At 43.3% G+C, this 12,713-nt stretch overlaps 1 protein-coding gene across 2 annotated transcripts in view; it reads right to left on the bottom strand.

Moving 5' to 3' along the window:
* tesk1b (testis associated actin remodelling kinase 1b) overlaps positions 1-12,713 on the bottom strand; it is a 45,701-nt gene that overhangs the window by 6,842 nt on the left and 26,146 nt on the right. For both annotated transcript variants that reach the window (XM_049567518.1, XM_049567517.1), the window contains exons 3-6: positions 9,814-9,935; positions 9,603-9,651; positions 6,126-6,272; positions 4,559-4,641 (exon numbers count right to left, since the gene is read on the bottom strand). In XM_049567518.1, coding sequence (XP_049423475.1) covers positions 4,559-4,641; positions 6,126-6,272; positions 9,603-9,651; positions 9,814-9,935 — 401 coding nt within the window. The remainder of the gene's footprint in view (positions 1-4,558; positions 4,642-6,125; positions 6,273-9,602; positions 9,652-9,813; positions 9,936-12,713) is intronic.

Here is a 12,713-nt window from a genome sequence, read left to right as displayed (position 1 = left end):
GTATTTTTTGCATTTCATTTTTACACACACAAAAAAAATCTGAAAATGGTGATGTGATTTTGATTTATAGAAACATTTATGTCCTCTAGGATTGAGAAGAAATTCCCTCAAGGTGTTCTTGAGATATCATGTTCAAGAGAATGAGATGGATGCAAGGTCACAATGACCTTGACCTTTGACTACTGAAATCCAATCAGTTCATTGCTGAGTCCAAGTGAACATTTGTGCCAAATTTAAAGAAATTTCCCCAGGAGAAGTCATGTTCACAAGAATGAGACATACAAGGTCACAGTGACCTTGACCTTTGACCACTAAAATCAAAAAAATTCATTGTTGAGTTCAAGGAGATGTTTGTGCCCAATTTAAAGAAATTCTCTCAAGGCATTTGCGAGGTATCATGTTAACAAGAATAGGATGGACGGACAACCCAAAAACATAATGCCTCTGGCTACAGCTATCACCAGCACGGAGGCATACAAAAAAAAAATTTAAAAAATCATTTTGTGATTATTTGCAGAAATATTGTGATATGAGTTGTGATTTTAGTGGGAATTTTTGCATTTCATTTCAAATTAAAAAAATCTGAAAATGATGAAGATGATGTGATTTTTTTGCATGTTTCCTTGCATGTAGCAGTGACTTACAGGCTGGGCGTCTCTGTAGCACCACTGCTGGATGTTGCATTGCCATGAACTTATTTCAATAATATTTTGATTAACTGTGCAGCTCTGTTGCACATCGTCTTAAACTGAATATGTTCTGGTTTTGGACTGTTGGTTGGACAACAATGTGAAGACGTCATCCTGGACTTTAACTGTGATGACTGTTTCTCACCATTTTCTGACAGTTTTTTTATAAGGCTAAAGAATTAATCAAGAAAATAATCTGCAGATTTAGTCAATAATAAAAATATCATGTAGTTGCTACTATAGTTAAAAAAAAAAAAAAAAAAAAAAAAAAAAAAAAAGGCTTTGGGTCAACAACTACATCAAATATGCAGATATGTGTTGCTGTGTGAAGTCTAGAAACAAACAAAGACCCGAAAGTGATGCATGAGAAATGATGAAAACATATTTTCCACCCAGCAGAGCTGCAATTTGTAAGAGCCGATGACAGATAAGCAAATGGTTGGACAAGAACAGTCAAGTAAAGCAGGCATCACGCTCCATTTCATCAATGCAGAACCCAATCAAGAGAGACACACAGAGAGGTTTTATGGGGTGAAACGCGGCTCTCAAGTGTAAGCGTACGTGTGTTTATGTGCACTTCCTCTGTATCTAAGAAACCACAGTGTTTTTCAGTTATGTTGAGATATCGTTGTGCAATTTAAGCTGAATAAAAAGGAAGGAAGAAGAATGTGCAAGGACAACGTGCTCACAGACACATACACTCACACACACACACACACACACACACAGCTGGCAGATACTTCCTTTCTGTGCTATTTCCATCTGCTACTGTGGGCTATGATACTGCAAAAAACACAGCGAGGGAAGTGATGGCAGAGGGAGAAACGAGGAGCCGAGACGGTAGCGGCTCCCAACGTAAACACCATTTGGAGAAGTGGACCGGCAGAAGTGAGAAAACAGAGAGTGCAGAAGGCAACGCAGGACACACAGCTCAACAGAAAACTCACAAACGAAGAGAAAGAGAGGTGACGACACCAGAGGCATGATGGGACAGCAAAAGACAAGTTGTAATACGAGGGGCAGCAGAGATCCAGTAAGAGCAAAAGGAGGAGGACTGGAATAGTTTGACCTTATTTGGAGTGCTTCTCCCAAACCCCCTTCATCTCCTCTCCTTCGCTCCATCCATCCTTCCCTCCTCCCTCCTTTCCTCCATGCCACAAGCACAGCGGTAGCACTCCAACACAAACACACACATTGGAGAGATGCTGTCAACATCCTCCTGATCTCTGTTAGCGCTCGGCTACAGGATACAACAGTGTTTGACTTAAATATAAAAGCAAACATGCCCTTGAAGACGACGGAAGCACAATTCACCAGCTGCTATTGAAACAGAGGCTGGAGCAAACAGAGGCGTCATGTTTGATAGGTGCAGGTATGCAAAGATACACACAGTAACAGACACACACACACACTCATAGGGAGGTGCTGCTTGAGCCTTGTTTTTAGCTACACTCACAACACACAGAGAAAAGGGCAGGACAGGTTACAGTGGCAGCTGTGGCGTCTCAGTGAGAGTCGAGTGTTTACTAAATGACTGCAGACGGCGCGAGGAGGGGAGGATGAAGAGCTAACCGTGTGTCGAGTGTGTGTCTTTACATGTGTGGGCAGGAGACTTACTGGCTGCTGCTGCCTGCCAGTTAAAGCTCGATATTGTTATTTATTCACTGCCTGACTGCTGACCCGTTACAGGAGAAACAATATTCATAAAGAAGACAAACTTCGTGGACTTATATGGACGCTGAGGGGAAGTGATGTCAAGATAAACTGGGGACAAGAAAAATAACTTACTGAAGTCAAGTACCTCGTGGTGTCAAGTGAAATATCTCCATTTTGAAAGACCAACATGATATTTCCATGGCCTCAAAGTTCAGTCAATATTTGTGAACATGAGCTACTCTCTCTCAAAGCCAGACTCCAGAGAAGTGAGTCTCAAAGTTCTGATGTCATAAGGTATGAAGGCAATGAACAGGAGACTGATTTTATGGATCCACAGATTGTTTTTTTTCTTTTTTTATCCCCAAATGAGCTTTAATCTATTGCAGTGTTCTCAGTTTTGAAACAGAAAATGTACCCATATACTCAGAACATTCCCCCGGGTGCTCTCAGTGTCATCTACAACATCTTTCCCAATTCATCGTCTATGGAGCAGCTCCAATGTCTCAGTTTCACACTGTTACGCCGCCTTGTTGTTCTGTTTAAAGCCCAGTTCAGACCAAAGCAACAATTAGTCAATGAGAATGTGTGTGTATGATGGAGGTGTAAGCACATACAGCGAGCAGCAGCAGCGACCCACCGTCTGACATTGGCACACTGTGAGGATGGAAACAGAGGGCTTGGCAGGGACGGAGCACCTGCTGCAGCAAGAGAACACGCCATCTGTGGTCATTTTGACTCAGAACTTTACGTTCTAAAACCAGCCGCCAGCGATTTGCCCAGATCGCCACTCCACACCACTGCAACTTCTCTCTTTTTGGCCTGACCTGGGCTTAAAAGCTACAACCACCGAACAGGTAGACAGTTGTCTCACCTTTAAGCCGGCAGCAGAGGCAGTAACAGCGCCGAATAGACGTCTGAGTAAAAGGGACAGCCAACAGGATGGGATCATGGGCGGCACGAGTGTGATGTTTTGACGACATGTTAAGCGTGCGACCCAACACGCGAGATTTAAAAAGCAACTGATAGCAGTTAGCGGCTAACTCAAAGAAGAACAGCAGCCATAAATGTCTGCAAACTGGGAAAATAATGAGGTCCTGGAGCTCCTTACCCTCCAAGCAGAGAATGAGATCAGCCGCCATATAACAGGGACAGTAAACGATTGTTACTGCCACGTTAATGCCATTGTTATTGTTCATAAAATGCTGCCGATGCATATGTTATGTCACACTAGAGGTCACACCTCTTTCTGCGATGTTGGCATGCTGTCTTAAATCACACACTGCAGCTGCATGATGCCAATATTATTTGGTTCAATGTAGAGAACAGACTTTGCAGCAGCCCTACAGTGCGATCTCTGTATAAAAAGGGGTCATCAGGGATAAAAATGACTAAAACTAAAAAGCATTTTTGTCTAAAAACTGAGACTAAATTTAAAATAGCTGCCAAAATGGACATCGTACAAACCTACGTCAAGTCACATGGGGGAATATTTCTAGAAGGGCTTGGGAAAATATCATTTTGATGTTAGAACATACTTTGATGAAAAGTATTTGTTTGTATTTTAAAACATAAAAACACTACTGGGAAACTCCAGAATGATATAAAAACCTCAATAAATAAATAAATACATACATAATGGAGTTGCCCTTTGAGTTAATAATTTGATCACCCTCCTTCGTGGGAGATATGATGTCACTGGAGAACCAGCTGAAGAGAATAAATCTGGCCGGCCGTAACTTTGCTGGTCATTTATAGTCAGTACAGGCTGCCGCTGAATTTATGACGATGAATAAAATATGCCACATAAATGTCACACACAGGGGAGGGGACTCAACGACACGACGGCAACAGAGTCCGGAGTGCGTCATGGCAGCATCGAAATGACGCTTCACAATATTAATAAAAGTTCCCCAAACAGTGAGCGGTGGTGCAGAGGGGGGCGTTTAACCACAGAATTTGGCGGGGAGGCAGCATGTGCCTTCAGTACACACATACTTTGGAAAAACCCGTCTGTGCTTCAGTGAGTAATGCGTCTCTTTCTGTGTGTGATGGTGTCTCAGTTGAGGGAAAAGAGAAGCTGTGTGAGACGTTCACTCAGGCAGATATGGCACGAGGGACGAATAAGACAAAGAGAGAAGTGCAGGAATGTGATTTATTGAGTGTGACTTATCTAATCACACACTGTTGATAGAGGTTTTGATGAATGGACTGACCTGTAATCTGGGATTTTCTCCGCCAGGCCAAAGTCTCCCACCACAGCCGAGCACACGCGGCCCTCCCAGCGCACCAGGCAGTTCTGCACAGAGGGGTCAGAGGTCACACACACATCACCATTACTGCTGTTTAAGTGTGTGTCCAGTGTGTGTATTTCAACAGTGAGATTGTATTGTGCAGAGCTTTTCATTTTTGGCTCTGGTGCAACCGTAGCTGAGAAGTGCTGATGTTTGCTTGCAGTGAACAGAGATGGTCGGCCTCTGTGCCATTTTCCACTATGATTATTTCACCATGTCAACTTCACCACAGTATCTCCACAATTGATTTGCTAATAGCCAACAGTTTCCAGCCTGTCAACATTTCCTTTGTAGACTTTGTAAATTTAAACTAGAGATGCACCGATCCAAATTTTCAGTCCACACACCAGCGTTTAGTTATTAAGCTGAACGCCTCCCTGTGTAGAAGTGACTGGGATCATTCTTTCCTGTGTAAGGAACTGTCAGGCTCGACTTAAAGCTGCAGTTTATAAAAATAACTTGGTGTCATATTTGCTGTTACTGTCACTACATCCACACAGAGGCTCATGAGACAGATGATGTGTGGAAAAAAAATCATGTTCCTCCTCCTCGTAGTGCTTCTAATGGCATGTACAAGAATCCACTGCAGCAAAACAACCAATCAGAGCCAATGACTCTCATTTACTTATTGAGATTTATTTTTTAGGAGTTTTACCTCTATTGGATAGGACAACTCTAGCATCAAAGAGGGGATGAGAGGGCATGCAGCAAAGGGCCAAAGGTAGGAATTGAACCTGCAGCCTCAGCGTAAGGACATAGCCTTTGTACATGAGACGATCAATTGTGAACTGTGAATCAAGACCCTGTTGCTGCATTGCCTATTTCTCGCCTCAAATGTTTTAAGAAACATATTTTAGTGTACTGTTTAGCAGTTAGTTAGTAAAATGAAAAAGTTGGTAGAGCCGGTGGGCGGCGCTTTGTTTCAGCTCGACTGTTAAACTCATTTTACAGCTAAACAGTACACTAAAATATGTCTTGGAAAACATCTATGGTGAGAAATAGGTGCGAGCCAGGACCTTAGTTTCTTGGCATATCAACATCAGCTGCCTGCTGCTAAGAACAACTTCTGTCTCAGGTCAGTTTAGCTGGAGGCTGCTTAAGAGTTTTTCCTACTTTCTCTTTCAGTAGCCTGACATAACTTGCATATTCATTTTCCCTTCAGCACTTTACTGAATTTATCTGCAACGTTTCCCAAAGATCCTTTTTGTTGACGTGGCTGCAGATGTGTGACGCACCTGCAAAGCCTCTAAATCTGCACCAGAGCTTTTCACTGTTTCCAAAACCTCCATTAAAAAGCAAAAGATCATCAAATGGTTTCCAGTTACAGGACTCTCATGTTTGTTTGAACAACACCAGTGTGTTGACTTCATGTTCTCGTGGAAAATCCATATGTTAAGTGCCTGTAGTTTCTTATGAGCCGAGACTCCCTGTTGTTCAGTGATGTGTGTGCTGTATGTGGGCACTGATGCATGTGTGTTTGTGTCGTCACCTTGGAGGTGAGGTCCCTGTGGAAGATGCCCTTGCTGTGCAGGTACTTCAGTCCCCGGGCGATGTCCAGGGCCAGGATGATCCGCACGCTCCATGACAGGTACATGTCGCTGCCCAACAGCTGCTCCAAGTTCCCGCCGTTGATGTACTGGACACACAGCGACAGAAGGAGTTTAAAAAACACACAAATCAAAGCACAATGAGGTCATTCTGTTTAGAAACTGCTTGGATGTCGATATGAAAGCTGCTGCACTTATTGTTTTGGGAGTCTGGGACTTAAATGTCTCACTGATGCAGATTAGATACACATTAAATTATTCTCTCTTTTATGGTCCTGTTTAATTCATTTAAGTCCACAGTTTATTTTGCTGCTTCTTCTGAAGGTGATGTGACTAATCACTGCTGCCGAGAGGATTAGTCAATCACTCTAAATGCCAAGTATTTGCTGGCTGCATCTTTTAAAATGTGAGGATTTATAGGGACTGTGTTTCTGCAAGAATCAGGTGATACAAATGCCACGATTCAATACTTTACGATGTAAGCAAGGTGATATACTCTGATTTCTTTAACCTATTTTTGGGAAAACTGCCACTGATAGTAGTGTGCCCTTTATGATTCTGCCTGTTTCTTAGGGCCGTGTTCTTTGTGTTTACACTAGCGATATGTTGTTATGCTGGAGCAGCTGAGTCAAATGACAGAAGACAGATTACAACACTGACGGATCTAATGGTTGGGGTGTAAACACAATTCAAAATGAGCCATTACCACAAATCCTTGCTGATAAACTACCAATCTAAAATCAATTAAGTATCACTAATATATAATATTGCGACACTGAAGTTAGGGATGTCACAACACCCAATACTTCTGTGCCAAGTCAATGCGACAGGGGACTTGTCCCTCGGAATATTTAAAACACATGCATTTTTCTGACAGTGAGATATAGATACAGAAACAGGAAACACGTGTGACATGAACCAAAGGTCACCAGGGACCTTGTGGTTAAATGGTATATACTGTATCTAAACCGCAAGGCGACTGGAGTTTCCCTTTTTCTGGCATTTTTACAGGCTCACTGATTAATCGCCCTATAGACAGGTCAGTTCCTGAACCATAAAAGTGATTTCACTGGCCATTAGCTAAACCTCTGGCACCCATTTATTACCAGTTCATTATTTTAAAAACCCAGTCATATTTAACCCCAGCGCGTCTGAAACCTGCTGACCTTTTCAATCAATGCAACACAACGATCTGTCACATAAACACTACCATTACTGACAGCAGAGCACCAAATCCCCCCCCTTCATCCCCTTTTCACTGTTGAGCAGCTCAGTTACCATGGTAACGCCGGGTCAACCCATCACACGCAAGAGTTGGGTGAAATGTCACGAACTGCCTGACCTCAGTCTGTGTAACACAGTCAGACTGTCAGACAGTGGTGGATGTTTTTGAGATGGAGTTTCACATGAAGAGACGTGTTTGTTTTAGAAAAACCACGAGATGATCGACCGCTTTAGGAATCAAAATCAAAAATCAGTAACACATCTCAGTTTTTCAAAGTTTTCTTTTGTTTGTTTACAGCAACAACAGGATCTAAGAAACTTTTAAGTAGTACGTTCACTGGAGTTGGTGTTTCAAGAGTGAAACTTCACATTGGGCGGCACAGTGGCGCAGTGGTTAGCACTGTCACCTCACAGCAAGAGAGTTCCTGGTTCGAACCCAAGGTGGGGGAGCCCTTCTGTGTGGAGTTTGCATGTTCTCCTTGTATCAGCATGGGTTTTCTCTAGGTACTCCTGCAGACATGCAGGTTAACTGGTGACTCTAAATTGTCCGTGAGTGTGAATGGTTGCCTGTCCCTATGTGTCAGCCCTGTGATAGTCTGGTGACCTGTCGATTTTGCTGGCTGACGTGACTGTTGTAATGTCAGGTCTACCATTAATGTGATGCATTAATGTGGACTAAATTGTACATTTAGTTTGACTCCAATAAACTGGTTTGAAAAAGAAAACTATGGGAGAACAATAAGAACAAACTTTATAGCATTGTTTCATGTAAAAATAAGATAAGCTTGAGATTTCGCCTGCTACAGATTTATTGTGATTGATACATACTGGTTGGCCACCATCACTACGGCTGGAAACCGAACATGTAAAATCATTTGTGCCAAATTTCAGTGCCTGAGAGCACAGTGCGTAGTGTTTATGTGCATACCAAGTATGTGGTTGAGGGCAAAAAACATGACATTGGCTGAAGAAATAAACTTGAAGTTTCAGGTCACAGCTGCGATGCGAGGCTACATGGAGCCAATGCTGACAACTGCATCGATTAAAATGACAGCAGATCTGTTCTGTGACGTGCAACTGAAAAAAGCATCTCATATGCTTGTGGTTTAGACACGGAGGGCAATGGTGAGCCAAAAGCAGTCACAAGTGTGGTTTCACTTCTTAAAACTTGACGCAGATAATACTTGCTGCAATATTTGTAATGTGAGACATAAAGTTGGCCAGTGCAACATGTCTAACCTAAAGACAATGAAAGTGTTCTATATAAATTGCAGTGTTGAAATTCAGGAGTTTGGGGTTTATTTTTTGCAACTTAAAATACACTTTCGGTATTACAGAGAGAGCAGAGTACCAAAAATGGCACCGCTGAATAGTGGTGTCTAATTCCAGGTACGACTGATGGTTCAAGCATAAATAGTACAAAACCCAAGAAAAATATAATATAAAAGAAGGAACAGTCATGACAACAGAGACGGAAGAGCCAGACTCTGGTATCTATTGGAGTCAATGGGGCAGGCACTTCAAATCACACGAGAACTCATCATAGCAGAGGCTGAGCTGCAACTAAAAGACAGAACCATGAGTTGTTTAGAGACCAATCACAAGGAAAACTTGCTACAGAGAAGCTTCACATTCACACAAACTTTCATGTTTAGATTAAAAAACATCAGTAAGCTTCACGCATTGTGTGTTTCTTTAATCTGGTCGAAGGATTTTTCAAGTCAAAGCTAAGGGTGCTTTCACACCTGTCCTGCTTGGTTCGGTTCAGTCAAACTCAAGTTCATTTGTCTCCTCAGTGCGGGTCGTTTGGGCAGGTGTGAACACAGCAATCGCACTCAGGTGCGCACCAAAACAACCGCACCGAGACCTTCTTGAAGAGGTGGTCATGGTCAGGGACGCTAAAATCAACCTGCGTAGTTGTCCCTCCATTGTGACATTAGAAAGTGTCGCATTTATCTTGCAAGTGTACTCTTCATCAACATTTTGTTTACTTCCTGTTACAAAATTAGTCCCTGATGGGGACCAAAGCAAGACAACTCTAGGTCTGAAAGTACCCTAACACAACAAAGACATGATGGGTCATAGTGTGAATTGCAGTGCTCGCCCCACTGACTCCAATAAAACTGACACCAAAGTCTGGCTCCTTGAATGCTGTCACTGTCGTCATGACAGCAGCGGGTTAATCGGCGTCTTACCTCTGTGAGGGCGTGGAGCTGCCCCTCATGGACACACACTCCTATAAACCTGCAGGCAGAGCAGACACACACTTAAATAACAAAAAGGAGAACAGTTTCTAAATACACAAATACATTTCATGACGAGTCAAGGCTTTTTGGGAGAAATCCATACAACAGAAACAATAAATTAAACAAGGAAGGCGTGTTGGGAATCAAACGTCTCAGTCACCTGAGTATATTGGGGTGCGATAGTCGGTTCATGAGCTGGACCTCCCTGAGCATGTTGGCTCTGTTACTGGCCAGGATGTTCATCTTCAGAGCCATGACCTGACCCGACACACGATGCTGCACCTGGACCAAGCAACAAAAAAAACACAGCAAAAATATTTTAATTTGGTCAACTATTGACACTGAAAGATTTCAAAACTGCAGGTTCAACACTGTGAAGAAATCGGGCAGCCAAGGAAATTAAGCAATGTAGCAACAGAAGCTAGACTTTTAAAAAAAAAAAAAAAAAAAACAACTATGGAGCAATTAATGCTTGTTCCACTTTCCAGAGAAACAACCTCACAGTCAGTACAACAGACACATGAGCCAGAACAGGCCTTCAGCAAGGCATTTATGATGATTCATTATAGATACATAAACCAGTGAACACTATCTGAAGTCATGAAATGAAACTACGACCAGCTGCTGAGTGGAGCTTTACATTCGCAGGCCAGCTGAGTTTCTTCATTTGTTTTGGCTGCTTATGTGCCCCAACCTGCTGCTATGGCAATGGCTCCGTCTGGTATGGTAACCATGGTGACGTGACATGCCCCGCCCCCTCGCCTCAGGCTACATGTTAGTGCATATTTGCCTGGCAAGTAGTTTGACTTGCAGAAGAAATACACACAGGCCGCAGACGAGCACTAAAATCTCTGGCAGAGTGTCGAGGGAAGAAGTCAGAGGTGTTTGTGAGTCTGTCTGCCTGTGTGTGTGTTAGTTTGTGTGTTAACATTGTGCATGTCTGTGTTTATAGTGTGTGACTGTGACTGGGGTGAGAAAACCCAGTGTTGTATGTTAGATACTGTAAAACTGAGGAAGGTGAGAGCTCCATCATTATGCAACAAGAAAAGATGCTGCTTTTATTATAAATGCCCTGAAGCGTATCTTTTGTATTGGTACATTTTGTGTGATTAAAACATGTTTACAGGCCTTATCTGTAATTGTTTTAATGTTATAAATTAGGTGCTTATTTGAGGATATATATTAAAATCTGGCCATAATTTAAATTGCAAGCCTGTGTCACACAGTTGTGTTTGAACAAACCTTCAACAGCAACAAAAGCATCTTTAAAGCTCTCTCTCTGTCTCGGACCACAAATAAAAGAATTATCCACCCAACAGTCCCTACGTCTTGCTCCCCGCCGCTGTGACTGCTTCCCCGGGGAGGAGAGCAGGCAGCATTTCAGGAGCCAGACCTTCAGCCAGCACAAACCCCCCCAGCACTTAGTTTCACAGTGGGCTGCAGACGGGGCTCGGTCTAATCTGTGTAAGGGCAGCAACAGAAAGTTTGCTGATCCACCAGGGAGTCAGAGCTGTCCAATCACTTGGAGATGGGGTTTGTGCTGGCTGGATTCATGTTGCTGCAGCCACTGACTGGATGTCCGTCTCCTGAGCTGCTGCCAACTCCTCTCCCAGCAAGGTGGTCTGTAGAGGCGGGGAGTGAGGTGGAGGATACATATTTTTTGTCAGACTCTTTTTGATAAGTCCATCTTCCTTTTTTGGATTGCTCTGCAGTGTAGGTCATTGTTACCAACACTGGAATAGCAACTTTTGCCCAGTGATGCCAAAATAAAATTTCCCAGCTTAGTTTTAATTTTGATTTATTTGTAGTGCTACTACGTGCCCAAGTATGTCTACGGACTAAGCCCCCCCGTGTCCTTAAATCCCAGAAACACCCCTGGTCATTGGTTTAAAACCCAAATACCTTTAAAACTTAAGTACTTTCTGTACTAAATTTCTAGATTTAGCAACATTTTGGTAATACTGCCAAACTTACAGACTACCTAACCCTTCTTAAAAGACAGGGTACAATCTTATGTTTTGAATACTGCTTGTCAGGCCACACTTTTGTTTGCATTCAGGATCTGCAATCAGGCTTTTAATGCCTGACTGCAAACCAAATTCCCCTGGAGCTAATAATAAAGTTGATCCGGCAGGGGAGGGTTTCAGGTTGTGACTTCATTAGTGACATGATGAGTGTGTAATGAAAGAATGAAAGGGTGAGGGAGGAGGGGAGAGAGAGTGTGTGTGTGTGTGTGTGAGGGGTCAGAGTCTGGAGTCAGAAGTGTTGAAGCTGAAGTCGGTGTGACACTGGCCTGGATCTCAGCTGGGCTCTGGATCAGAGCAGTGATGGAAAAAAACCACAAAGCCTATTAGAGAGCAGACTAGAGTGCAGCGAGTAACACTATTAATACACACACACACACACACACACACACACACACTCCTCATCTTAATGGCCAGTCAATGGGAGTCAATCTCCGCCGCGGCACTAAATCCTGTCTCCACTGAGCCACTTGAGGACTTCAGCCTGTGGCAAAGTGCTGCACACATGCATGGTTGCACACATGTAAATCGCACACACATAATTGTGTACAGTAGTTGCTTCCTCTTGCAGTAGAGGAAGTTGGAGCAGAAATTTAAACACACAGCAGGAGTGTGGAGGGGCTGCAGGACTGATCTCTTTGTTATTACAGCATTAGAGGATGAGGCACACTCCTGCAGGCTGGTAGACGGAGCTCTGCGGCCGATTAAGAGGTTTCTTTACACACACAGTCTCCTCCTGCTTCCATTAGCACAGATTTATCTGGCAAACAGGACTGTGGGGCTCTGTGCATGGCTGTGGATTTACATCACACTTGTCCGCTTTTTCCCCGCACACATCTGCCTTCTCACTCAGCTGAAGAAACTCTTACATGCTTGTCTGGCACCCTCTCACAGCCACACACACACACACACACACACACACACACACACACACACACACAGGCTCATATAGGCAGGTTACAGTGCAAACGTGAGCCAACTGCTGATGCAGCATGGGTTGGAATTGCAACGCCGCTTCACCTGACTGTTTTGTCCC

This window comes from Epinephelus fuscoguttatus, linkage group LG23 (assembly GCF_011397635.1).
Source record: "Epinephelus fuscoguttatus linkage group LG23, E.fuscoguttatus.final_Chr_v1".
Classification (NCBI taxonomy): Eukaryota; Metazoa; Chordata; class Actinopteri; order Perciformes; family Serranidae; genus Epinephelus; species Epinephelus fuscoguttatus.
The sequence above is the reverse complement of the archived record's forward strand: the minus strand, read 5'-3'. Positions and strand labels throughout refer to the sequence as shown.